General features: G+C 43.8%; 2 protein-coding genes across 5 annotated transcripts; one reads left to right on the top strand and one right to left on the bottom strand.

Moving 5' to 3' along the window:
- Positions 1-554: 554 nt before the first annotated feature.
- Positions 555-6,324, bottom strand: rbmx2 (RNA binding motif protein X-linked 2). The gene is made up of 6 exons (XM_031737202.2): positions 6,241-6,324; positions 4,907-5,022; positions 3,803-3,854; positions 3,585-3,714; positions 1,499-1,682; positions 555-1,411 (listed from the first exon to the last, which is right to left on the bottom strand). The coding sequence occupies exons 1-6, from the start codon at positions 6,243-6,245 to the stop codon at positions 984-986; spliced, it is 915 nt and encodes a 304-aa protein (XP_031593062.2). The 5' UTR covers positions 6,246-6,324; the 3' UTR covers positions 555-983.
- Positions 6,325-6,555: 231 nt separating this feature from the next.
- Positions 6,556-23,993, top strand: ap4m1 (adaptor related protein complex 4 subunit mu 1). Of its 4 annotated transcripts, none has more exons than XM_031737198.2 (16): positions 6,556-6,893; positions 7,580-7,638; positions 7,841-7,926; positions 8,356-8,462; positions 8,603-8,699; positions 9,121-9,231; positions 10,480-10,557; positions 11,049-11,111; positions 11,339-11,405; positions 12,539-12,592; positions 17,567-17,673; positions 18,038-18,129; positions 19,746-19,790; positions 20,430-20,480; positions 21,983-22,100; positions 23,495-23,686. In XM_031737198.2, the coding sequence occupies exons 2-16, from the start codon at positions 7,581-7,583 to the stop codon at positions 23,684-23,686; spliced, it is 1,326 nt and encodes a 441-aa protein (XP_031593058.1). In that variant the 5' UTR covers positions 6,556-6,893; position 7,580. The 4 variants fall into 4 exon arrangements, with proteins under 4 accessions (XP_031593058.1, XP_031593057.1, XP_039474293.1 ...); XM_031737197.2 differs by having other exon boundaries at positions 7,577-7,638; XM_039618359.1 differs by lacking the exon at positions 6,556-6,893 and adding an exon at positions 7,238-7,371 and having other exon boundaries at positions 7,577-7,638.
- Positions 23,994-24,223: the final 230 nt, after the last annotated feature.

Genomic DNA, 24,223 nt, shown 5'->3' with positions numbered 1-24,223 from the left:
TCTTTGCAGTAAAGATGTAAAATTATTGAGATTATCAACCTCTGTGAGTTCAGGTAGCTGCTCTGGACTGTGGTGGTACACGACAACAAGGAATTAAATCCTTAAACTTGGTGACAGCACTTTCAGAAAGTCGTCTACTGTGATGATGTATACTCCCCACTGCTGTGGAATCCAACTTAAATGTTATTAAGAAATAAAAGAGGGCTCTCAGGGATTATTATTAAATGTTCAGTTTCTATGGCATAAATGCCAGAACAAGATCCAGAGTGAGACTAGACCTCATTACTGTAGTGTCTGTACATTAAAATAAAATGTGTCTTGAGGTGACAGTTGGTGCTTTGGTGCTATATCAATAAGCTAACTGACCTACAAACAGATTAAATGTACTGTTGATGTTGTTTTCTGCATTTACATGAATGTTTAAATCTCCCATTATAATTATTTTTTCTGAGCGGAGGACGAAATCAGATAAAGTCATTTTCATTTATGTGACTCTTCTTCCAAATGTAAACAAACTTATGTCACCAGGATGGGCTTAAAATGAGTTCCTGACAAAAACTAGAAATATTTATTCATTATAAAACTCATTCCAGTAAAACAAACATCGACGTTTTGTCAGACAGACGTGTGCACTTCAATTTTTTCACTTAAAGTTTAAACAAAACCTGAACTTAAGGAGGACTCAGTGTGGTGCAATGAGCCCAGCAGTGACAGGGGGACACCAGTGACACCAGTGCTGGTCTGAATGTTTCCACAGCTTACACAGGATACAGAAGGATTTTTATTCATAAATAATGCTGGAATAATGCATAAAAATAAAAGCTGAAATGAAAAGAAATACCAAATTAATATCTAAGAATGGAGCTGGACTAAAATATATTAATTTGTGCTGATTTCAGCTGTGATTTTCTTCCAGTATTTAGCCATGTTTTTACTCTGTCCAGTGTGTCTGTCCTTCTGCTGCTGCACTCTGTCCGTCCTGTCTATCTCCTCCTGTCGTGGTCTCTGTCTCTCTCCCTTCGCCTGTCATCTCTGTCCCGATCTGTCTCTCTTCTTCTATCATCGGCTCTTCTTCTGTCTCTTTCCGTCTCTCTTCTTCTATCATTATCTCTGCTTCTGTCATTCTCCCTCTCGTGACTCCACCTCCTTTCTTCCTCTCTCTGCCGGTCTGCGTCTCTCCTCCTCCTCTCCTCCTCTTCCTCCCCTCTCAGTCTCTCGTTGTGTCTCGTTGCCTGTCCATTGGGCTGTCCTCCCGGCTTTGGTGGCGGCCCTCTCTGGTTGTATTTGTCATAGCCGGCGTCCTCTTTCTCCTCTTTGACTCTAATTGAAACAGGAGGTGGTGATGAAGAAGATGCCTTGCTCTTCCTCTCCTTTTTCTTCTCTTTCTTCTTTTTCTTCTTCTCTTTCTTGTCTGAAACAGAGAGCGCAGAATGAAGATAAATAAAAATCCACCTCATCTTGTGTCAGGTGGGTTTCAGATGACAGGATGTGACCTCACCTTTCTTGGGCTTCTTCACAGGTACGGCGTACTGCTCGTCATCCTCAGAGGAGGGGGAGGACTCGGCGACTTTGGGAGCACAGCCCTCCTCCCTCAGATGCTTGGTCACGTCGTCGATGTCCTCGCCATCTTTGGGGGGTCGGTAGTCTTTGACGTGGTCAACGCGAATCGTCCGACCTTTGATCTGACAGCACAAACCAACAGTCAGAGATCAATACTCTCACTGGAATCTTGAAACTCCTGAAGTCAATCAGGAGTTTGGGGGGCTGTGGCTCAGGTGGTAGAGCAGATCAGCTACTGATTGGAAGGTTGGTGGTTCGATCCTTGGCTTCCCCAGTCTGCATGCCAAATATCCTTGAGCAAGATACTAACCCCGAGTTGCCTTCCGTTCCTCGGAGTGTGAATGTGTTTTAGTTTGCACTTGACTTTAGAAGTGCTTGTATGAATGGGTGGTTGAGGAATGTTATATGCAGCGCTTTGAGTAGTCTGGGAGAGTAGAAAAGCGCTATATAAGAATCAGACCATTTACCATTTACAATCAAACTACCAGCGAGCTCTTAATCCCAGAAGCAGTGGCCGCGTCACAGTCAGCTGATAGTTTACATACATTAACTTTACCGTCACATGTTGAATATTTTCAGACTTACACTTGACAACAACATTAACAAACAGGGATTAAAATTCATCTTTCAGTCTCTGAGCCAGAGTTGAGATTAGCCTTTACTAACACATCCACTGGTCTTATAGAATATGCCTTTGTTTAAGTATTTAAATAAATCCATCATCTGCCTCACATCCATGAAGGAAAATCAGGTTCAATGTTGTTTCTCTAGTCTGACGTTATTAACTGTAATGATTTGGCTTCTTTTAATATAAAATCATATTTAAAGTAGAAACACTCCCAGAAAAAAGGTTTTCTGTCAACACAGGACATCGAACCCTCTGGATGTTTTAGTTTTCTGACAATTTTCTGGAAAAAACTGAAAAAAAGTGCATTCTGGGTCATGTGACCATGTGGGATAGATGTCTGCTCACAAGCTCGAGGACATGAAAGGTCACCTTTTAATCTACACGAGTCACGTGGCTCATCTTCGAGCCATGACTCCTTCGGCCTCAAAATCATTTTCTAATGTTGTCATTTTATTTTTTTTGCATCGAAACAACATTCGTGTTCACATGTTCCTCATCACAGTTTGGACACACCACAGTGATCAAACAACTTTATATCCTACATTTTCCAATTTCTTAACAAACCTGGATCACGAGAGTCTCTGCAGCGATGTTCCCTGTAAAACTTTAGTAAAGTGACTAAAAGGGATGAAGCATCTTATCACAAGCAGAACAAGGCCCCACGTGCCCGATACCCTATAAAAACCTTCTTCAGGACCTATTTGTTCAGTCAGTGTGAGAGCGAAGTGCTCTAATAGGGTGATATGGTACTACAAGGTCATTAAGATAAGATGGGGCCTGATTATTTAAGACCTTGTATGTGAGGAGCAGGGTTTTGAATTCAATTCTGGATTTAACAGGAAGCCAATGAAGGGAAGCCAAAACAGGAGAAATATGCTCTCTCTTTCTAGTCCCTGTCAGGACTCTTGCTGCAGCATTTTGGATTAGCTGAAGGCTTTTCAGGGAGTTTTTAGGACATCCTGATAATAATGAATTACAGTAGTCCAGCCTGGAAGTAATAAATGCATGAACTAGTTTTTCAGCATCACTCTGAGACAGGATATTTCTAATTTTAGAGATGTTGCGCAAATGGAAGAAAGCAGTCTTACATATTTGTTTAATATGTGCGTTGAAGGACATGTCCTGGTCAATAATCACTCCAAGATTTCTTAAATAATTACACTGTAGTTTAACTTTATTTGTGTCATCTGGTGGCTGGATAAATATTGCTGGGTATCATCTGCATATCAATGAAAACAGATGTAGTGTTTTCCCATATAACACAAACAGTATTATTTGAAGCACAGGACCCTGTGGACATCCATGACTGATGTTTGTGTTAACATCAACAAACTGTAATCTATGAGACAGACGAGATTTAGATCAGTGCAGCAGACAGCAGAGTCTGTCGTGTCACCTTAATGCCATTGAAGTTGTCCACAGCCAAGATGGTGCTCCTCTGGTCCTCATAGCAGATAAAACAGAAACCTTTGGACTTTCCAGTTTTCTTGTCACGCACCAGGTTGATGTTGACGATTTCTCCATACCTGACAGGTTCAAGGAGAAAAGCAAAGTGAATCACAGTGCTCCCTCTACTCTGTGAGTAGTGTAGTTAAGAAATGATGAGGTACATACTGAGAGAAGACACAGATCAGGTCTCCTTCAGTCAGCTCGTATGGAAACCCTCCTGCAGGAAACAAAACATCCAAAACGCTGTTTATTTATTCTCCAAAAACCCTTCATTACTTCATCACTAATGTCAGTAACATTAACACTGCAACAACACAAAACATTTAGTTTTGTGTTGTTGTGTGCATCCAGTAGATGCACACAACAACACTGCTATTTCCAGTAAAAATGTCTTTATTAAAGCTGAAGTAAAGGTAATGTAATGATTCACGTTATTTGATGTAAAATGAATATTTCCAAAAAGCCAAATCTCTATCCTATTTTTGGGTAGAAGTTCATCAAACCCTGTACACTCTGTGTGTACTATGAAACAGGATTTGTGGTTTTTAAACTAGCTTCACTTTGGTGTTACAACAGTGGTTCATGTATTACTACCTTAGTAACTTATGCTTATGATGCACAGCTAACCTGCTCCAGAGCATGTGATGTTCAAGATTTTAGATCAGCAGGTAGGAACTCACGACCACCTGACCAATTAAATCTCTGAACAATAGCTTCACCATTGCTGGAATCACTCAGAGTACAGATTTTAAGGCGGTATGAGGGTTATTGTATTACATTTTAAGTGGGAACTTTCAACACAGAGTACACGATCCGAGATGTCTCATGGATCTTCCAGATTGAGTGAAGTCATTTTCCAGAGATCTGATTGGTCCGTAGGGACCGATTTGATACCTGTCGATCATTTATCTGGAACATGAGAAATATCAATCGATGAAAAACCTCTTGAGCTTACTAATACTTGACATGTGGAGCTTAAGCCAATCAGGAAGAGTCAAAGAGTTTGTGTTGCAGTGACAGCAACTTTGAAGTAGAAATGACAACCAATGGGAGCACAGGAAATCCCTGACTGACCAATGACCTTGGCAGACTGGTGACCACCTGTCAGCTAAGAAGCAAAGGACGGGGAATCAGTCAGTCATGTGAGGATCTAGCTTTACAGAAAATCCTTTACTTCCTCTGAGTTTACATTTTTCCTCAGCTTTCAACTAATGATTATTTTCATTATCTGCTAATCTGTTGATTATTCAGTTTGTCACGCAGTCTCACCAACAAAGATCCAGGCGCTGTCTTTGTACTCGCTATGCCAGGAAACAGACTCGTTGACCCCGAGGCTGGCTTCGCGCTCATTCAGCTCATTTATCAGCTTTACCTTCGTTAGAGGACTGAAAACACAGAGAGAAAAGAAAGTGTTTCACTGGGAAAGAAAAGTGTTTCCTCTTCAGAATCCTGGTTCATAATCTGTGATTAATGTGTGACAGTCATCTGCTTTAATAATAATAATAATACATTTTATTTATAGGCGCCTTTCAGACCCTCAAGGTTACCTTACAGTAGCACATAAACAATACCATAAAAAACATTAAAAAAGATGTATATATAGCAAACATGGTAGATAAAATTTAGACATAAACAATCATAAAAGCAAATATAAAAACTGAGCAATGTAAAAATGGCCTAAGACAGATCAGGTGTATGCAATTCTGAACAGATGGGTTTTGAGTAGTGATTTAAAAGAGGTGAGACAGTGTGTGGTCCGTAGAGCAAGTGGAAGTGCATTCCAAAGTCTCGGGGCAGAACAACTAAAGGCTCTGAGTCCCATGGTAGTCAGGCTTTCATCTCTGACAACCCAGCGTTTAAGTTTTTATTTCTGCAAGGCTAAATTTGAGGATTTGGAGAAGAAACATGAGCTTAATCATCTATGAACTTAAAATAACAAGGCAAAAAAATAAAAAGACATCAGCCATAAACAGTAAAATATAAAAGAAATGTCATTTAAAACTAAACATAAGGTACAAACAGAAGTGATTTTTACACCACTGTTTCAAGATATGTGGAGCGTAATGACGTCTGTTTCTACAGACCAAACTCTATTCAGATTAAGACTGATTTAAAGCCCCGTGAACACGCTGACCATACAGGAACGCAACACGGGTGTTTTCACGTTGTGCTCTGTGAAGCTCTGATTCATTTTTATTTTAGTGAGCTAACACACATCCCGCAACGGTAAAGAAAAATACTCCTATGGCCAAAACAGGAGGCGATGATCACCTCGTCAAACTCTCGTCCAAGCTTAATTTTATGCTTTTTTACACTATGCCGAATTGAAATAAGGCTCTTATATGTTTATAATAACCGCAGAGAGTGTGTCTGATTATTTTATGGGGAAAGCTGGTGAAAAATACACATCAAATGCCAGGTTTTCTGTATGGAATCTGGGAGACGAGAATGTACATAAAGAAGTACTCAAACGATCTTCAAGCGTGCGCTTTGGCTAGCAAATAGTCATTTTCGAATGGCTACAATCATTACCGAATAGTTATCATTGATTAGTAAACAATAAAAACTTAGATTAAACGTTTAATAAGAAAATAATTACTTACTTCATGACCAACAACACGGTTTGTAAATTAACGTTGTGCTGAAAATGGCTAATCTCACTGACAGGAACAACTTCCGTTTGAATTCCCGCCCCTGCTGGTGCTGCCCCCTGCTGTTAGGATGTCTTTAAGACAAGCTACATTTACACGGCTAAATAATCTAAACTGTTATTAGTGAAAGTGTAGATACGACTGTATATTGATAGAAAGATTATGTAGCTGTATATAAAGGCTATTTATGGGGTTAAATTTCTAAATATTTTAACTGGAATTCCTTGTAAATTATCCTCCTGCACTGCTGGTGGCGCTGTGCGCTAACTGCGAGCTGATGACCCGGTTTGTAAACACAAACCTATCAACTACCCGGATAGCCGGGAGCTAGCTTACAAACGCATTTTTTTTTAATTTAACCTTTTAACATCTTATTTTTGCTGTTTTGTCAACATTCATCTGTTAATTATGAATGGTTGTCATGGGAATTCGTAGGAGTTAAAATATGCTGGGTTAGCTCACTCGAATTCCCAGTTGGGATCAGTAAATTAGCTTTCCCTGCCAGTCATGGCTTCCTAGGAATACAAAAGGGTTAAAAGAAACCTGAAGTTTTACTTTTTTATTTATTTATTTTTTACATCTGTTTCCCCGGAGGCCATCTGTGGGTGAGTGAATCAGTAACTGTTATTAACCTAAGCTTTACAAAATGAGCGTGAAAAGCTAATTTGCGCATGCTAATCGCTTTAGACTGAGGTCGCTTACAGTTTCCGTCATTTTAAAATATTTTTTCACTTCCTCTAGCGCATGTACACATTAAAATCACATTTAAGGGTTTCTCGGATTACTTTGGTGCTAAAATCATATTCGGCATAAGAATCATTAGAGCTGACTAAGGACGAAAGATTTTATTGTAACCTCAATTATCACCTGGGTGTTTGCATGAGACTTGACTTTTTATTGTCATTCTGCAGTTTCTTGCACAGCGAAATTGGGTAGCTGGACCACAAAGTTGCAAAAGTAAGAAGAGAAAATAATATACAACGAGGGAAAAATTGAGAAAATAAAAAATTAAAAGCAATATATATGTATACATATATGTGAGGAGCATGAGGAGCCGTGAGGAAATCAAATCGTGGACCTCGGGTACTTACTTTAAGTCTCCTTTAAAAAAACAGAATAACTTTTTCCTCATTGTACTTGATTTTTAACTCTTTCTTTTTAACTTTTCAGCGTTTTTATTTAGTTACCACTTTCTGTCACTTTATGCCTTTTTTGTTTGCAACATGATAAATTCATATAAGTAAATAAAGACGATTATTATTTTCTCATTTCTCCTGTGTGTCTTCAGCAGGATGATCTCTCAGGTCTTCATCTTGTCCTCGAAGGGGGACCATCTCATTTATAAAGACTGTATCCTTCTGTTCCCACAGCTGAGGACAAATGAAAGCTGTATGAATGGATGTATTAGTCCCCCATTAAATAAACTTTAATTGTAAATTTATTTTGGCAGTGCCAGTCCTCCATACAGTCGGTTATATGGGGACAAATCTGAATCTCAAAATGCGCTTTATTTATTTTGTGTGTAAACATCGACCTTGACCTGACCCACCAGTCCGTGGACAAGCTGGTAACGACATTGTCAGTATTTTCTACGAGAAGGTCACGGCGCTGACCGAGGACCAGCCTCCGGTCGTCATGGTAAATAAATTATGGCTTCTTTTTTATTGAGACACGCATACCTGCTGATTAATGCTCAGGAACATCCAAACACACAAAGTGGAGCTCAGACTTTTTGAAGGGTTTGATTGAACAGTTAACCTCACAGCAGTTAGATTATTGGTCCGTGTGAATGACTCGGACCCCACACGGCGTTCTGGTGGCTGTTTTGGTTCATTTTATTTAGATCCCAATGTTTCCGTGACGTGGTCAGCTTTCCAGCTGCAAAAGCTGTTGCAATGCAGCAACATCTGCACTCTGTCCTGACTCTGTCCAGTCAGCTCATAATTAAAAACATTTAAACCAACAATGAGCAGCTTGTTCTCAGATTTCAGAAGAAGGAATCATTATGTTTGATTTAACAATTACTTTCTCCTCATGTCTGGTTAAACATCTTTTGTTTTCCTGCAGAATCATAAGGATCTTTACTTCCTCCACATCAGGCAGGGAGGACTGTACTGGGTCGCCACGACCACGGTGGGCTCCTCGCCATTCGCCATCATCGAGTTTCTCAACAGGTGTGAGGTCATCCATAAGCTGAGTGCTTTTATTTGAGGATGGCTGTGACCTCAGACAGTTTGAGGCTCTACACCTGATGGTGTTACAGCTCCTGCTGTCTATGCACACCTGAGCTGACTGAGCATGCTCTGTGTTGCAGGTTAGCAGCTCTGGTTAAAGATTACTGCGGCAGCCTATCAGAGAAGTCGGTGCAGATGAACTTCGCCCTCATCTACGAGCTGCTGGACGAGATCGTGGTGAGTCTCTGTGCTGCCACCTATTTTGCCTTTAATATACGTAAAGATGGACCTAGCCTCAAACCTGCACTCTTTCAGATATCCCCCAGGGGGCAACTCCTCTGGTCTGATTGTGAAGAAGTCTATGTGAAAATAAGCATCTGACAGTGAGGTCTGTCGTTTTTCACTTCGGACAAACGTATATGAAAGTTTTCCTGTTGGTGTGGAAGTGGAAGCAGTGTGGAGCTCGTTATCTCTCAGGTTTACAGTGAATAAATAAAAACATGAGCTGTGGGTGGATCAGCGTGTTTTCCTCTTCGTCTGTAGTGCAAATTTAGCACCTCCTGTTCCATCTCTCTTAGAGGGAAACAAGCATTTAGTCACATTTTCTTTTGATGAACCTCTGCTCATGTAAACACCCTCCTCTCCTTCTGTCTGTCAGGACTACGGTTACATCCAGACGATGTCCTCTGACGTCCTGAAAAACTTCATCCAGACCGAAGCTGTCACCTCCAGGCCGTTCAGCCTGTTTGACCTCAGCAACGTCGGCCTGGTACGGTAGCTCCACCTCACTCCACCTGTTCTTGGTTTGTTTTCTTGACATTTAATAACTTCAAGGGGAACCGCAGCCATCTGTCCTCAGGAGGCATCACAGTAACATTTTTCTTTTTCAGATCATTCAAGGTGATTTGGCCCAGAAAAATAAGTACTGTCATAACAACAGGATTAAAAACAGGAGTTTTGGCTGAATCAGGTGTTCAGGACGTTTGCTTCACAGCCAGAAGCTTTGGGCCTTTTTCTAAGGCAGCAGAAAACAAATATGTGAGCCGAGGTCCATTCAGTGCTTTGTAAATCTGCCTTTAGACACTGTCTGGTCTTAGTGAGGCTCTGGATGAGCTGCAGACGATGTTAGAGTCGTCTAACCTGTCAAAGAAAATAATCTGAGCTATGTTTTTAAGGTCAGGCTTCTTGAGTCCATAATGACTCGAGACAACTGCCTGTTTTGTTTTCTTCCTCCAAATTTGAGGGTTTAAGGACGGATTACTCTGTCAGCGCTGGGCTCCTCCTTAAATCTGTGACCTTAAGTCGGTGCACCCAGGGCTGGAAGTTACGGGAAAACGGGTTTGACCTCCTCAGTGCACGACTGTTATCAGCTCTGCTGCTCAATACAAGTTTTTCTCCTCCTCCGTGTCGTCTTCTGTTTCTGAGCGCTCCTGGTTTCCCATCAGCCCCTGTGTCTGGTTTTTGTTAAACATCCAGGGAACGTGTCTGTGCTGTGCCGATAGTAAAGATCCCCAGGAGAAATGTTTGGCTGGTCAAACTTGGCTGTAAAAGTAAATTATGTCTCGTCTTCAGTCTGTTTGACTGTAAGCAGCTCTGTGAGTTAGTAAGGTTGTGCTCGTCTGCCGCAAGAAGGCAAGTTTGATTTATCATCCTCACCTTTGTTTTGTAGTAAGAAAAGAGAGTTTATTTGAGAGCAGGAGCACCACATTAACAAGATTTACTGAGCAGTGACAACAGCGATGATCAGACACCAGGAGAAACTGAGGGTATTCGTGGTGGAGGTGGGGTGCAAAGCAGCAGGCAGACGGGCCCGGTGTAAAGTTTACTGTTTTAGCTGAAACACTTCTCTGTATGTTTTTGATTTTCAGAGCTAACTGTACTGGAACAGAGACTTCAGAGCCTTCGAGGAGCTTTAATGGATTTTATTTTTAGTTGAAAGTGTTCATTCTGCAGTCAGCTGACAGTCTGCATTCACCGCGTTGTTTACCTTGTTTTTATTTGTTTATTCACGTTGCAGTTTGGAGCAGAAACGCAGCAGAGCAAAGTGGCTCCAAGCTCTGCAGCCACCAGGCCAATCCAGTCCAGCAGAGAGCAGGTAAACCCCCAAACACCTGTGGGAGGGAAACACCTGAGCGAGAAGACGCCGACAGCCTGACAGACGAGTGAAAAACAAGCTGCTCTCGTTTCAAATCTGTGGATGATCTGTGGGCTTGTTTCCCTGGAGTGTGCTTTTATCTTTTAGATAAACAAACCTCAAAAAATGAAGTCGATCTATATTTATATACATGTTTTTGTTTCTGGTGTAAAAATTTTAATTTTCCCAAGAAGATGAGCTGATTAGTTTAAGACAAAGCTTAAAAAATCAACATTCAGAAAACCTAAAGCTGAGGTTGAGGCAGTCGTCGTTTACTGAGATATGAGTTAGTAAAAGTTCAGTTAGGTCAGTTTTTATGGGAACTTTGAGCCATTCGCTCTGTTTTATAACCAGGTTTGGAGATTTGAAACTGACTGTCACATTTCAGTAAATAGTCTGGTCCCAGCTGGACTGAAAACTTGTGTGTGTGTGTGGGCGCGTGTGTTTTCCAGGGAGGGAAGAGCGAGATATTTGTGGACGTGATTGAGAGGATGACGGTCGTCATCGGCTCCAACGTGAGTAACATCAGTGTGAGAGGAACAGTCACACCCGAAAAGCTTAAAAATGGACAAAAGTGTTTGTGGTGCAGTTTCAGACTCGCAACAAATAAGACTGAATAATCTGAGGAATGTGGTAGTGTCAAAAAACACTTAATTACAAAAGATTTCTGAAATGAATCAACCCAAACAAAGAACTCTGTGCAGAATTCCCCCACAGTGGTGAACGTTGGTTTGTGCTGCAGGGAGTTCTGATGAAGGCAGATGTGGAGGGCGAGATCAGAGTGAAGTGCTACATGCCGAGCTGCTCAGGTGAGACTCAGAACTAACTGAAAAGAGGTTCAGCGAGCTACCACACAGGTGGTGTCTGTGGAGGGTTCAATCAGCTGGTCCCGTCAACTCAGACACATCTGACAATGGATGTGTCTGAGTGGATGCACTGAAACACTGCTGTGGACTTTCCAAGGATCAGCGGTAGTAAAGAAAAGATGAAGCTTCGTATGTTCTCCACTGAGTTGGAGGATTTAAAGTCAGTTGATGCTCGCCGCCGTCTCACTTCCTGGCGACTGATTTTACTCGTTTAAACGAGAGGAAAAAAATCCAATCAGTCTTCAGTTTTGCTGAGATGTGGAGTCGTACCAGCAACTTCCAGTCACACAGAGAAACGCACAGACAATCAACAGCTGTCATTAAGGTTGATGATGTCACAGGTGAAACACGCAGCAGCCAGTCCAATGAGAAAAGGCGAGCCTTTAAAAGGCTGGGTCTCGTTTATTCTGAGTGGCGTTGATGCACTTTTTGTTGTTGTTGTGTTTATTGTTATAATGTGAACAAACGTCTCATAGTGAGTCAATAAAGATAAACCTTTGAACTTTGAGCACAGGTTTCCTCAGTCACAGCTAATCTTCACACTCAGCAACAGTAAAAACATCACAGCCTGACAGCAACAACAACACTGCTAACTTAACAAGCTGAGCGTGAACGTGAACAGTCTCAGGTTCATGTTCTCGTCCAGGAGAACAGCGACCCAGTCAGGAACCATCTTCCTGCTGCAGGTTTAACTCTTTGATGGTTTTGGTTGTTTTGACCGACACGAAATCTGATGCTAAAATTAAAGCACGCAACTTTTAGGCACGTTTTACATGTCACATATGTTGGACTGCTGTTAGAGCCCCACACTTAACCTACAATTCAGAAGTTCGACTCTTTCCCCCCAAATATCCTCAAAGAGAGGTTTTTTTCTTTTTTTTTCTTGTTTGGCTCTCCTCATATCTGCATGAAACTAATCCAGCACTGAGTGTACCAGTATGACAAAAATGTGCATTACAATATAAAAAATAACTTTTTATACAATAATACTTGTGATTTGTTTCTTTGTCTCTAAAATCTGAAGCGATGTCATCTTCTCGTCTCAGTTTGGTGTATCTGTTCTGTCTCTTTAACAGAGATGCGAATCGGACTGAACGAAGAGTTCAGCATCGGCAAGTCGCAGCTCAGAGGTAAAAACACACAATCACATCGCAGACTTTCATCAGTTTATTGTATTTAATTTATGTTGTCATCACAGAGGAAATGCAGCACATATGAAGTCCACAATCTGTGTTCAGTAGGGAGTGATCTGTAGCCTGGCCTACAGATTTTACATTAAAACTATTCTAACCTTCGAAGAAGAAAAAAGAACCAGACAAAGCTGGAGTGCAGGAATCTGTGAGTTTGTACCAGTGAAGGGGATAAATAATAGATAACCTTGTTGTCTGCATAGAAACAAGATACAGAATTTGACTGATATTGTATATTAAGAAGAGCAGTGGTGCCAATACGGAGCCCTGAGGAGCTCCTTTGGATACTGAGAGAAAAGAGGAAGAACAACCAGTAACATGGCCACACTTCTAAGTGACAAGAAATTGGAAAACAAAGTTTTTCACAATTCTTTGCAGTTCTGTAAGAACTGAGTCCATACCAGGATGCAGCATGTACAACCTCCTTAAGCAGCATGAATTTGCAGTGACTGTTTTCTGTGTGACTTTATCAGGCTCTCACATCACTGTGGAGGGAATTTCTGTCCATATGATAGCGTCACTTCAAGTTGTTCGTTCATGCAAAGCTCTCTGAGGTCTGCACTTTGACTGAACCATTGCAGCTCGATTGGTTTATTTTTCAGCTGTTCTGTTGGAGATTTGCTGCTGTACTTGGGATCATTGTCCTGTTGACGACCCAGTTTGGTCCAAGCTTTATCTGTGGGACAGATGGCCTCACATGTTAGGCCATCTGTCCCACCTGTATACTCTGGTATACAGAGTTCATCTAATCTATGGTGCTGTGTTCTTTTTACAGAGAAGAGGCTTTCTCCTACAGCCCTTACAAATCTGTCATGATCGTTGACTGTTAGCATGCTAACTGAGGCCTGAGCAGTTTTTCTGAGCTTGGGGTGAAGTTGCTGGGACGTCCTGACAGGACTGTCTAATGCTGCAGACCAGCAAACTGACCTTATAGAGGTGATCACACTTAGTGGTGTGATCAGTGATTATCAGACTGCAGGTGAAGTTTTCTGTTACTCACTTTCATACAGTTATTTGTGTTTGTGACGTATGTGAGTGAAGTTGGCCCCCCCACCTTCTTCAAATCCAACAAAAGTGGTATCAAACGTTTGTGCTACGTTTGTGCTGCAAAAACTTTCGTTTGTGCTACTATCATTTTAAAGATATTAATAAAAATTTCTAGAGGTCATCAGAGGTCAACCAGCCCCCCCACATTAATTAAATCAAACAAAATGGGTGTCAATCAACTGTGCTACGTTTGTGCTGGTTTGTGCTGCTAAAATTGTTGTTTGTGCTGCTTCTGTTTTAAAGATATTAATGAAAATGTAAAGATCAAAAGGTCAACCAGCCCCCCCACATTACCCAAATCAAACAAAATTGATGTCAAACGTTTGTCCTGCAAATTATTTTGTTTGTGCAGGTTATGTTTCCCTAATTTTATAAACAGTACATGTACAGTGAGACAGAGATGTTACATCTGTCTTCACTTGCATCCCAGTCACGGAAGCGTTGGAGGTAGTTCATAAGAGATTACAGGATCACCCCAACCTCAGCAACAGGACCGCTCTCAGCACTGATCAGTTGTGTTTGCTTTTGGAACTGTCTTAATTCCACCTATTTTGCACAAGGGTCAGTACTACAGGCAGAAACCTAGGTGTGCCATTGGTTCCCACAGGCCCCTGGTCAAAGTCACCAAACCAGTTCGTAAGCAGGTACAGGTGTGGCCAGAAGGGTCCTCAGAGGCACTGCAAGACTGCTTTGCCACCACAGGCTGCCACACACGACAACACCACAGACTTTCAGGAATATACAGAAACTGTCATTGCCTACATCCCAAAATGCATCGATGATGTCACAGAGACCAGGTGTCACGGGTTGCTTAGAGGATCCACTCGCAGGACTCCTGAGTAGCGTTTAAACAGAGATGGTTTATTTACAGATCTTCGTATGTACAGACAGTGCGGGGTTAGTGCTATATATAAGACGTGAGGGGGAGGGGTCCAGGGCTCCAGGGAAAACGGGGAAATCACACACGCGCTCAGTTCAACCTCCCTCTTCTCCGCTAGCGACCAGTCACTCCTTCCACACTCCACACGGGGAAACATGGGGACGGGTCCGGGGAATCCAGGAACAAAGAAACACTCGTTAAGTCTCTGAGACGGAGGCACAGGAAACTTGAGCTAGACGTGTACTGACTAGAGCCTTCACAACAATCCAGTGTTGAACAGCTGATCTCCTCCTTCTAATATACCAGCTGGTCTGATGAGGCCCAGGTGTTCCCAATCCAGGAAGGCGTGGACCGAGGGTGTGAAGCCGCCATGAGTTCCAGCAAAACAGGGGAGAGAAGGAGGGGGGGGGGAGGGAAAAAGAGAAGAGAAGGAGGGCTAGGAGTGGAGAGATTCTGATCAGCACCTTGCCAATCCTGCAGGTCGTGACACCAGGACTATCACTGTCCGGGCCAATCAGAAACCATGGCTCACAGGTCAGGTTTAAATGCTCCAAAGGTTGAAAAATGCAAGCCTTCAGAGCCGGGGATTAGGTGAGCCTAAGAACAGCAAGGGCAAACCTGTCACGTGGCATCAGCTACAGCAAAGCTTCAGCGACAGCAGAGATACTTGGAGGCAGTGGAGGAATACAAACCATCACAGACTACAAGCCCACTCTGCAGACCGTGGGGAACAAATCCCCAGACAGTGTGTGGAGATCCCTTGCCAAAATCAGTACACGCAAAGCTCCAGGTCCTGATAACATCCTTGGACGAGCACTGATGGACTATGCTGTGGAACTCACAAATGTTTTCACAGACATCTTTAACACATCACTAGGGTCAGGCCGCCGTTCCCACATGCCTCAAAGCCTCCACCATCATTACTGTGCCCAAGAAGTCATCTACCTCCTGCTTTAAGGACTACCGTCCTGTCAAACTCACCTTCATCATTATGAAGTGCTTTGAACGGTTAGTCATGCATCAAATCAAATTATTGCTTTCCCCCAACCTGGATCCATTTGAGTTCACATACCGGTCAAAACACTCAACCGATGATGGAATTTCAACTGCCCCTTACTCAACCCTCACACATCTGAACACTAGAGACTCATATGTCAGAGTGCTGTTCATAGACTTCAGTTCAGCCTTCAGCATCATCATTCCCCAGCAACTCATTCACAAACTGGATCTGTTGGGGATCAGCACCTTGCTGTATAACTGGCTGCTAGATTTCTTGACAGGAAGACAGCAGATAGTACGCTCGACAGCAACACCTCCAGCCCAAGAACACTGAATACGGGGGCTCCCCAAGGATGTGTGTTGAGCCTCCTTCTCTTCACTCTGCTGACACACGACGAGATCTACTACAGGGGTGAAGTTAACCATCTGGCAGAGTGGTACAGCAACAACAACCTGTCCCTGAATGTGGAGAAGACCAACAGCGACTCTGCTTCCTCTGCAAACTGAGAAGCACAAGAGATTCAACCCCCATTATGAGCAGCACCTTCTACAGAGGCACAGTTGAGAGTATCCTCACCAGCTGCATCACTGTGTGGTATGACTCCTGCACTGGGTTCTGCAGGAAAAAATGACAACGGGTAGTGAGAGCAGCTGCACCTGCCTCATCTGGAAGGTCCTCTCCATTACAGGTGACTCCACTCATCCCTTCAGCAGCGTCTTCAGTTTGCTGCCATCAGGAAGGATACTGAAGAGCCTCCGGGCCAGAACACACAGACTGAGAGACAGCTTCGTCCATCAGGCTGTCAGGATGCTGACCATCTCTGAATCGAGAAGGGGGGCCCAAGGGTACATCTTTCGCCATCCTACAATGCTGTGATTGTAGCCATTCCCCACTTTCTGTGAATGGTACTCATGGCCATTGATCAGTAGGCTTTGATTAGTTGTCACTGATCAATGGTCATAAGAATTTGCATACTAACAATCATGGAACTAACCCCCCAGCACAGTGTTCATTCAGTGGTGCTAGTTTCCTTCACTATGCAAATGTACTGTTTATAAGGTTGGGGAAACCTGCAGTCAGCTGAGACTGAAGAAGTCACTTGGATGAGTAATGAAACGTTTCTCCAACTGAAAATGTCCAGATGAACAGAATCAACCTTTTGGGATTTACTTACCTGGATGATTGAGCACACATCAAGATGTTATTTTATTAACATTTTTAAAATGATAGCAGCACAAACAAAAAATTTTGCAGGACAAACCAGCACAAACGTAGCACAAACGTTTGATACCACTTTTGTTGGATTTAATTAATGTGGGGGGGCCAACTTCACTCACATTTGTGACGTGTTTGTGACCTGATTCACACGAACTGTAATACAGGTTATTCAGAGTTTTTTCGTGCTGAAACGTTGCAGCCATGTTTTTGTTCAGTGATCAAATCAAAGTGAAATGTGAGTAGAAAGACAAACTGAGCCGTGCACGATGTCCGTCCTCATAAACACAGAGCAGCGTTAAACGTGCTTCATCCTGTCTGCGTTATTAAAAACAGCACAGCTTCATTTCCTCAGAGATTTCATTTCCTGCTGCTGTTTGTGTTGTTGCTTTTCACAGACGTGCGTCTTTATTTTGATATTTATTTGCTTATTAGCTTCATGGTGGATTTAAAGGTTTGAAAGTCGGCACGTACTGAGCAGGGCTGGTTAAAGAGTCCGGACTAGGGCTGCCGTCAGTTTATGGTTATGACCGAAAATGTTGGAGCAGATATGAGCAGGAAGTCGGGACTACTCTGGGAGTCCCCGAATTCTGAAAAGTCTGGATTCAGATGAGTCAATGATGTTTTTCAGACAACGTCATGACCCAGTTTTTTTTTTGTGGGTCATGATGTTGGATCCACATCTGGATGGACTCCACCATCACTAAGGCGAGAGGATATGCAGGTTAAAATGAGGGGGTGGGTGTGACCTGCTGTGTTTGTTCCTGTTCAGGTTATGGAGCCGCTGTTCGGGTCGACGAGTGCAGCTTCCACCAGGCGGTGCGGCTGGACGAGTTTGACAGCCATCGGATCCTCCGACTGTGTCCCAGCCAGGGAGAGGTGATCCTAATCCTACAGTAATACATACAGAGAAAAACCCAACAATCATATGACCCCCTATGAGCAAGCACTTTGGCGACAGTGGGAAGGAAAAACTCCCTTTTAACAGGAAGCGACAGCCCTGCCTGCAGAAAACGAGCTTGCTCACAGAGGAGCTTAAAGGGCGGAGCTGCCTGAGTGCTCACCTGTTGTAGTTTCAGGGTTACGTCAGCAGCGCGCTCTGGTTTCTGTGCCCTCTCTGTAACACACGAGCAACACTGAAACGTTTAGCTCACATCATCAAATCAGACTGAACTCTGAGCGTTTGCAGTTTGTTTCCTCCTCCTTGACTACTCCTCATCCTCTTCATCTACTCCTCTTGCAGCAAACTGTAATGCAATACCAGCTCAGCGACGACCTGCCGTCTGCGCTTCCTTTCCGACTCTTCCCAACCATCGAGAGAGACAACGGAGGAAGGTAAGACCTTCAGACACATCGACACAAACCACGAGGTTCAGAAACCTGTAGTTCCTCTAACGTCCAGCAGAGGATCCAGTGGTGCACTGTCTCCTCAGACTCCCTTGTTAAAATGTGGCGTGGCCTCTTTAAACGATTTTCATAAAGTCGCTAAGTTAAACAAATATAACGCAAACATGAAACAGGTGAATGCTGAGTGACGCACACATCGCTTACTCAGCAGCTGGTTCCAGGTCCCGCTCTGAGAACAGGGTGATGGTTGTTGTTGGACAGTTGTGCCAGCAGAGGGCAGACAGTCTGAGCAGGTGTTTCACCTCCTGCAGGCAGGTGAGGTTTGATCTGTTAAAGGGTGAGCTCTTGCGCCCCCTCTCAGGTATAACTGCCTGATTCTTCACGTGTTTGTACACTCCAGGCTTCCCTGAACTCAAACTGACATTTAACGGCCATAAAGGGAAAAATGTGCTGGAAAACAGGAAGCAGGCTGCTCCAGCAGTTTTCAGCCTACGCCCTGTTAACAGGCTTTCTTCCATCGTTTCCTGCTGCTTTAGTGCAGCTCGCCTTCTATTCCTGTAGCTGCAGCCGCCAGCTTCATCCTTTATAGTAACAGCTGCAGCCTCAGTGTGAGAGCTGTGAGCACAAAACTCAGTCCAGCATCAGGCTGACAGCAGATTTACCCAACAGGGCTGTGCAGGGCTGACTGTCACACTGTAACCATGTGACCGTATTTGGATAAGAGGGGGAATACTGAGCCATCATTGAATCCCAGAGAGTGGATACTTTTCATCATCATCATCCTGGTGACTCTTCAGTCTCAGCTGACTGCAGCTTTCCAACCTTATAAACTCCACATTTCCATAATGACTGAAATAGCCCCACTGATGAACAATGTGCTGTGAGCTCAGTTTCATGATCAATAATATGCAAATGATCATTGATCATATCAGCTAAATCTACCTAACTTCAGTTTGCAGCATCCCATCTGCAAACTGATGCTAAAAAACGTCCAATTAAAATCCCAGAATTCCACCAAAACTGGAGCTCAGACTTCCTGAAAGGTCCGTTGGTCCAACAACCTCACAGCAGGAATATTAAAGAAATGCTCCAAAAGCACAGACGTGATGGGAACTTTAACCCTTAATGCAGTTTAAACACATGAGTTATAAAATACAGGTGTGGAATGATGTGCAGAGAACAAACAGTTTGTGTTTCAGTGTTTGTTTCTGCTGTGGGGACCCACTCATCGCTGTAGCCTCTAGTGGACATTAGAGGAGCTGCAGTATAGGACTTTAGCTCCTCAGCTCAGGAACATGTATTTAAATGATAACTGAAGTTAAAACTGCAGCTCATTAACATAAAGTTAACCAGCTGACCTGCCAGCCTGTCTCTGTGTTTCTTTCATTTTATCTGCAGTAAAGTCACACCACAGTTTACTGGCAGTCTTTGTGTTTCAGCTTCTCTATTTATTTTATTTCTTTAGTTTTGACCTTGGGGAGATGAGCTTGTTCACTAACATCACACAGGAGCTCACAGCTTTACTCAGTACCATCATGGTTTCGTTCTAGCTGGTTTTATTAGCTCTGGGACGTTCTGTGTAAACGAGTTTCTCCTCTCTGCAGGCTGCTGATGTACATGAAGCTTCGCTGCGATCTGCCACCAAAGAGGTCTGTTTGCATCCCACATATTTACACAGAAAGCGCTTCAGGTGCTGCGATGGAAGCAGCAGACATGTTTGCTTGAGGCCGTCTGCAGGTGCAGCAGGTGTGTTTGAATGATTCACGGCCTCCGTGTTGGAAACGACACGAGCTGCTGTTGGCCAGCCGCCGCTTTAAAGGGCCAGCGCACCAAATTAAAAAGGACAGTTCAATCTGGGGAAGCAGTCAGCAGGGGCTCACACAATCCAGAGGCATGATGGGAAGTGTAGGATCCAGTCTTTTTAGAGTTTGAGGATATCTGAGTCTCCTTTCCTTCCTCTCAGCTGTTTGAGACAAAGAAGGTTTATTCTGACCTTAGGAGGGAAACGAGCAGAATAATGTTACTTTGAGTGAATCGCTGCTTTTGCAGAAAAAGCTTTCTACGATCACTGTAAATCTCAGCGATCCTTTGAAACGATGCCTCCAAAAACATCGACATTTGATCAGGTTTGAGCTCAGGAAACATCACAGGTGTGACTTTAGGTAACGATGAACAAAGCGAGGATCGAGCTGAGGCGTCAGTGCAGCACTCGAGTGAAGAGCACAGCAGAGAGCACTCGTGATAATGACAGATCAGGATGATGATGACGTCATTGTTTTGTTTTGCAGCGCTGCCATCAACGTGTGTGCCACCATCCCCGTCCCCAAAGGCTCTGTGAGGTGAGGCGCTGCCATTCAAACCAGCTGCTGCTTCTCATGGAAATCAGTCTGTATGTAAACGCAGCGCCGGCTCTTCGATTTGAATGTGACTCAGTTGTTGTTCTTCTGCGCGTCGCTGACACCTGCCCGAACAGGAAGCTTAAGGCCAGACGGGAGTTCCTCGAGTCTGTGAGGAAATCGCTTTCGAAGGCCGCGGCTCTTCTCAGAAGTGTTTTAAATGGAAAACAACATTAGCAAAGTAGGAGGGGCGGTTCTTATTTGTTAAGGAAAGTCATGGAAATCGAAGTCAGTGATGTGTGGAGGGCCTCGAGTCCTGCTGCAAAGTCACAGGTGAAAACTCCTCCAGTGACGTACAGGCAGCAGTGATGGTGTTGGTTTAGGTTCTCACGACATGTGAAGTCCAACCCAGTAAAATCATAAAGACATCAATTTATTTAAAAGCTCTCAAACACACCGCAGCACTGATCACATGATCAGCTCCCTGTAATCCACTGATCAGAAAGATTACAGGGATGCTTTTTAATCATTCATTACAATAAAACCTCTGGGATACTGATCTGAGGGGCATTTGGCTAGTCTCAGTGTCACTGCTGCTAGCAGGAGGTGATACCTGGACCCTGTGGAGGGTGCACAGGTAGTCCAGCTCTTTGCTGTGTCTCCCAGCACAGTCTCAGGTCCTTAACCCATCAGCAGGGTGGGCATCTTCTGCTTTGTGTCAGGAGGAACTGGGCGAGTGCTGCCAGAGTGACACATCCCAGCAGGTCGCTGATGTGAACGTATCTGAGCAAACACTCAGAAACAGGCTCCATGAGGGTGGCGCTAGGGCTCGACGTCCTCTGGTGCTCACTGCCCAGCACCGTGGAGCCCGACTTGCATTGAATACCATAGAATACACAGAAGCTCCACACAGAAGAGTCCGCCCAGCATTCAGGCCGGGGGGCAGAGGGGTCGTGGTTTCTCGCTCCATCCAGGCCTAAATCTTCCAGCTTCTTGGCAGCAGGTGTGAGCTGAGGTGGTTTCTGTACAGCTTGTATTAATGTGACAAACTCACAGCGATGAAGTTTTCATCACAAAGTTTTAAGAAAAATGTTTCAAAAGTTTAAAGCTTTAAAGTCTAATGTTTCCTCAAATGTCTCCAGATGGCTTTGAGCTGCTTGATCAGCTGCTGAGAGCTGCGAGTGATTGATGAACGTTGTGTCCTTCCTGTTGGCGTCAGTTGCGTCGCAGCAGACGTTACACTGGCTCACCATGACTGAAGAGCTGAGGTCAGTTTAACGACCACAGAGTTCAGTTATGGACGGAGCAGCATTGTGGAAAATGACGGTTACATCAGCTGATAGCTGCCGTTAGGATTACCAATCAAATCATGTCTGAAAGCCGCACGCCGAGATCATCTCTGTAACAGCAGCCAGGTGACCTCTGACCTCCGGCAGGGGTCGTGTGTGGTTTGCAGCAGGTTGTCAGGTGTGAATGAAGCCCCTCATGTTTGTTTGTTTGATCAGTTTGTCGCAGGAGCTGAGCAGCCCGGATCAGAGCGCCGAGCTGAAGCCGCAGAGCAGAGCCGTCGTCTGGCAGATCGCTCGCTTCGCCGGAGGGACGCAGCTCTCGGCGCTGTTTAAGGTGACCGCACATGCCTGAAATATCTGGAAATTTGTTCATACTAACAATCAAATACACAAACTCTTTTGATGAAGGTCAAAATTTAATTTTCAAACGCATAAATGTAATTAGAGACGGGTGACACTGAACCGCTTCCTCAAGCTTCAGAAAAGCGAAGCGCAAACATGGCTGCCATCACGGCTGTAAACGTTTAGAGTGACAAAAATCATCGGGAGGTTGAATTACACGTTATTCTTCATGCTTCACGCCATCTGCTACAGCGTGCTGATTGGTCTGTTAAAGATTTTGTAAAGGACATCCTCCCTCAGTGGCACCTGCCTCCAAACGAGAGGCAAAATGGTCATGTGATCACTGAAATCAAGATGGAGGATGGTGCTGTGATGTCTCTAATCCTCAGAAACAGTTCAGGTTGTAGATTTGTGCTTTGATTAAGGAAAATTCCTCTCTGTTTTCTTGATCACTGATATAAAAAATCACCATGCAACAAGAGCTCGTCTCAGACTCTGCAGCTCTCAGTCAGCACGCTAAAGGTTAAAGTTCATGACCGTCTAATTAGCAGAAGCTTGAACAAGTATGGCGTGTTTTCGCATGACTGCACAGTCCCGTGAAAACGCGCTGATAAATTACCATCAATGTGATTAAAAAGTCCTAGAAAACAGAAATATTAACTTAAATAAATATTAACTTTTAGTTTTACTTCATTTTCAATTTCATTTCTATAGCACATTTAAAAGACCCAGGTACATCGAAGTGTGAAGCTGTTCCACGGGGATGTGTCTGTCAAAGATGATCATTTCAGTTTTGTTTTCATTAAGGGTGAGAGAGTTGTGCAGTAGCCAGTCTTTAACATCACACAGGCAGATGAGCAAAGGCAATAGAGGGGACTGGAGATCCAAATTCAGGGGGAAATAGATTTGGATATCATCTGCATAGCAATGGAAGGAAATATTATGATTTCTGAAAATTTGTCCCAGGGGTAACAGATACACAGAGAACACCATAGGACTTAACACGGACCCCTGGGGCACACCACAGCAGAGGGGTGCGGAGGAGGAAGAATAATTCCCCATAGAGATAAAGTCCTCTCAGATAAATATGATTTGAACCATGAAAGTACTTTGCCTTTAAGGCCAACTACATGTTCTAGGCTTGAAAGGAGGACGCTCACACAGGCCTAAAGGCTGGTAGTGACTGCCCGGCAACCATCGGTCGCTAGGGAAAATATGAATTGACCGAGCAGTTTGCAAAAGTTCCTGACAGGTGTGAGGTGATATCGAAAACCTCTGCTGCCTGTAGTTTGAGTGAAAGATAACAACTTATCACATGAACATATAGATTATCAACTAACGAGCACCCCACCCCTCACCTTTGTCTCCCCCCCCCCCCGTTTTCAGCTGGAGGTCCCCAGCCTCAGCTCGGCCTCCATGTTGGAGGTCGGTCCGGTCGGCCTGAGCTTTGAGCTGCCGAAGATCACTGCCACAGGGCTGCAGATCCGCTTCCTGCGCCTGTCGCCCGTCCAGCCCGGCCCGTCGCAGCGCTGGGTCCGATATGTCACCCACTCGGACTCCTACACGATCCGGATCTGAACATTTGGATTACCTCAGCGAGAAGATGATCTCACTGACCGATCACAGGACTGGAGACGAGACACGTGACATCAGCAATGCAAATGTGATTCTCGCTGTTTCATCCTTTTGTGACTCTGTGTTTGGTGGTTTGTGCAGAATTGGACCTGCTTTTGTTCAAGCTTGAAAAACTCTGGTGAGAAGTTTCTTCTTTGTGCCGATTCAGTTGAATCATTTCTGCTCAGTGACCAGTTCCACTTCTCTTTGTTCTTGCATTTAACCTTCTAGGCATGACATGAAGTTTAAATTAAAGTTGACCTTTAGGACACTGTGTAGCTCTTTGTTTCCTCTGAGCAGCCTCACAGGATGGATGGATGGTGGCGCTGATGATGAGGATGTAAGCATCCTGGAAGTGAAGAGCCAGCAGTTACATTTCCATTCAGGCCTTTATAAACATCCCTGTTTTTAGTTCTTGTGTTCTTTTTACTGAAGTTCAAACTAAAGTTTAATCTAGTCAATTCCTCCAGCTGCTGTTTATGCTGATGTAACTGCTTTAAT

Source organism: Oreochromis aureus, linkage group 10 (genome assembly GCF_013358895.1).
Source record: "Oreochromis aureus strain Israel breed Guangdong linkage group 10, ZZ_aureus, whole genome shotgun sequence".
NCBI lineage: Eukaryota > Metazoa > Chordata > Actinopteri > Cichliformes > Cichlidae > Oreochromis > Oreochromis aureus.
Note: the sequence above shows the minus strand (reverse complement) of the source record. Positions and strands in the feature narration are given on the sequence as shown.

Coding starts and splice junctions, on each gene's coding strand:
- rbmx2 (XM_031737202.2), bottom strand. Junction 3,855..4,906: donor CAGCGCCTGGATCTTTGTTG/GTGAGACTGCGT, acceptor TGTTTCCTGCAG/GAGGGTTTCCATACGAGCTG. Junction 1,412..1,498: donor TGTGAAGAAGCCCAAGAAAG/GTGAGGTCACAT, acceptor TCTCTGTTTCAG/ACAAGAAAGAGAAGAAGAAA.
- ap4m1 (XM_039618360.1), top strand. CDS start 7,581: ATGATCTCTCAGGTCTTCATCTTGTCCTCGAAGGGGGACCATCTCATT. Junction 10,558..11,048: donor TCCAGTCCAGCAGAGAGCAG/GTAAACCCCCAA, acceptor TGTGTTTTCCAG/GGAGGGAAGAGCGAGATATT. Junction 17,674..18,037: donor TGTGTCCCAGCCAGGGAGAG/GTGATCCTAATC, acceptor CTCCTCTTGCAG/CAAACTGTAATGCAATACCA.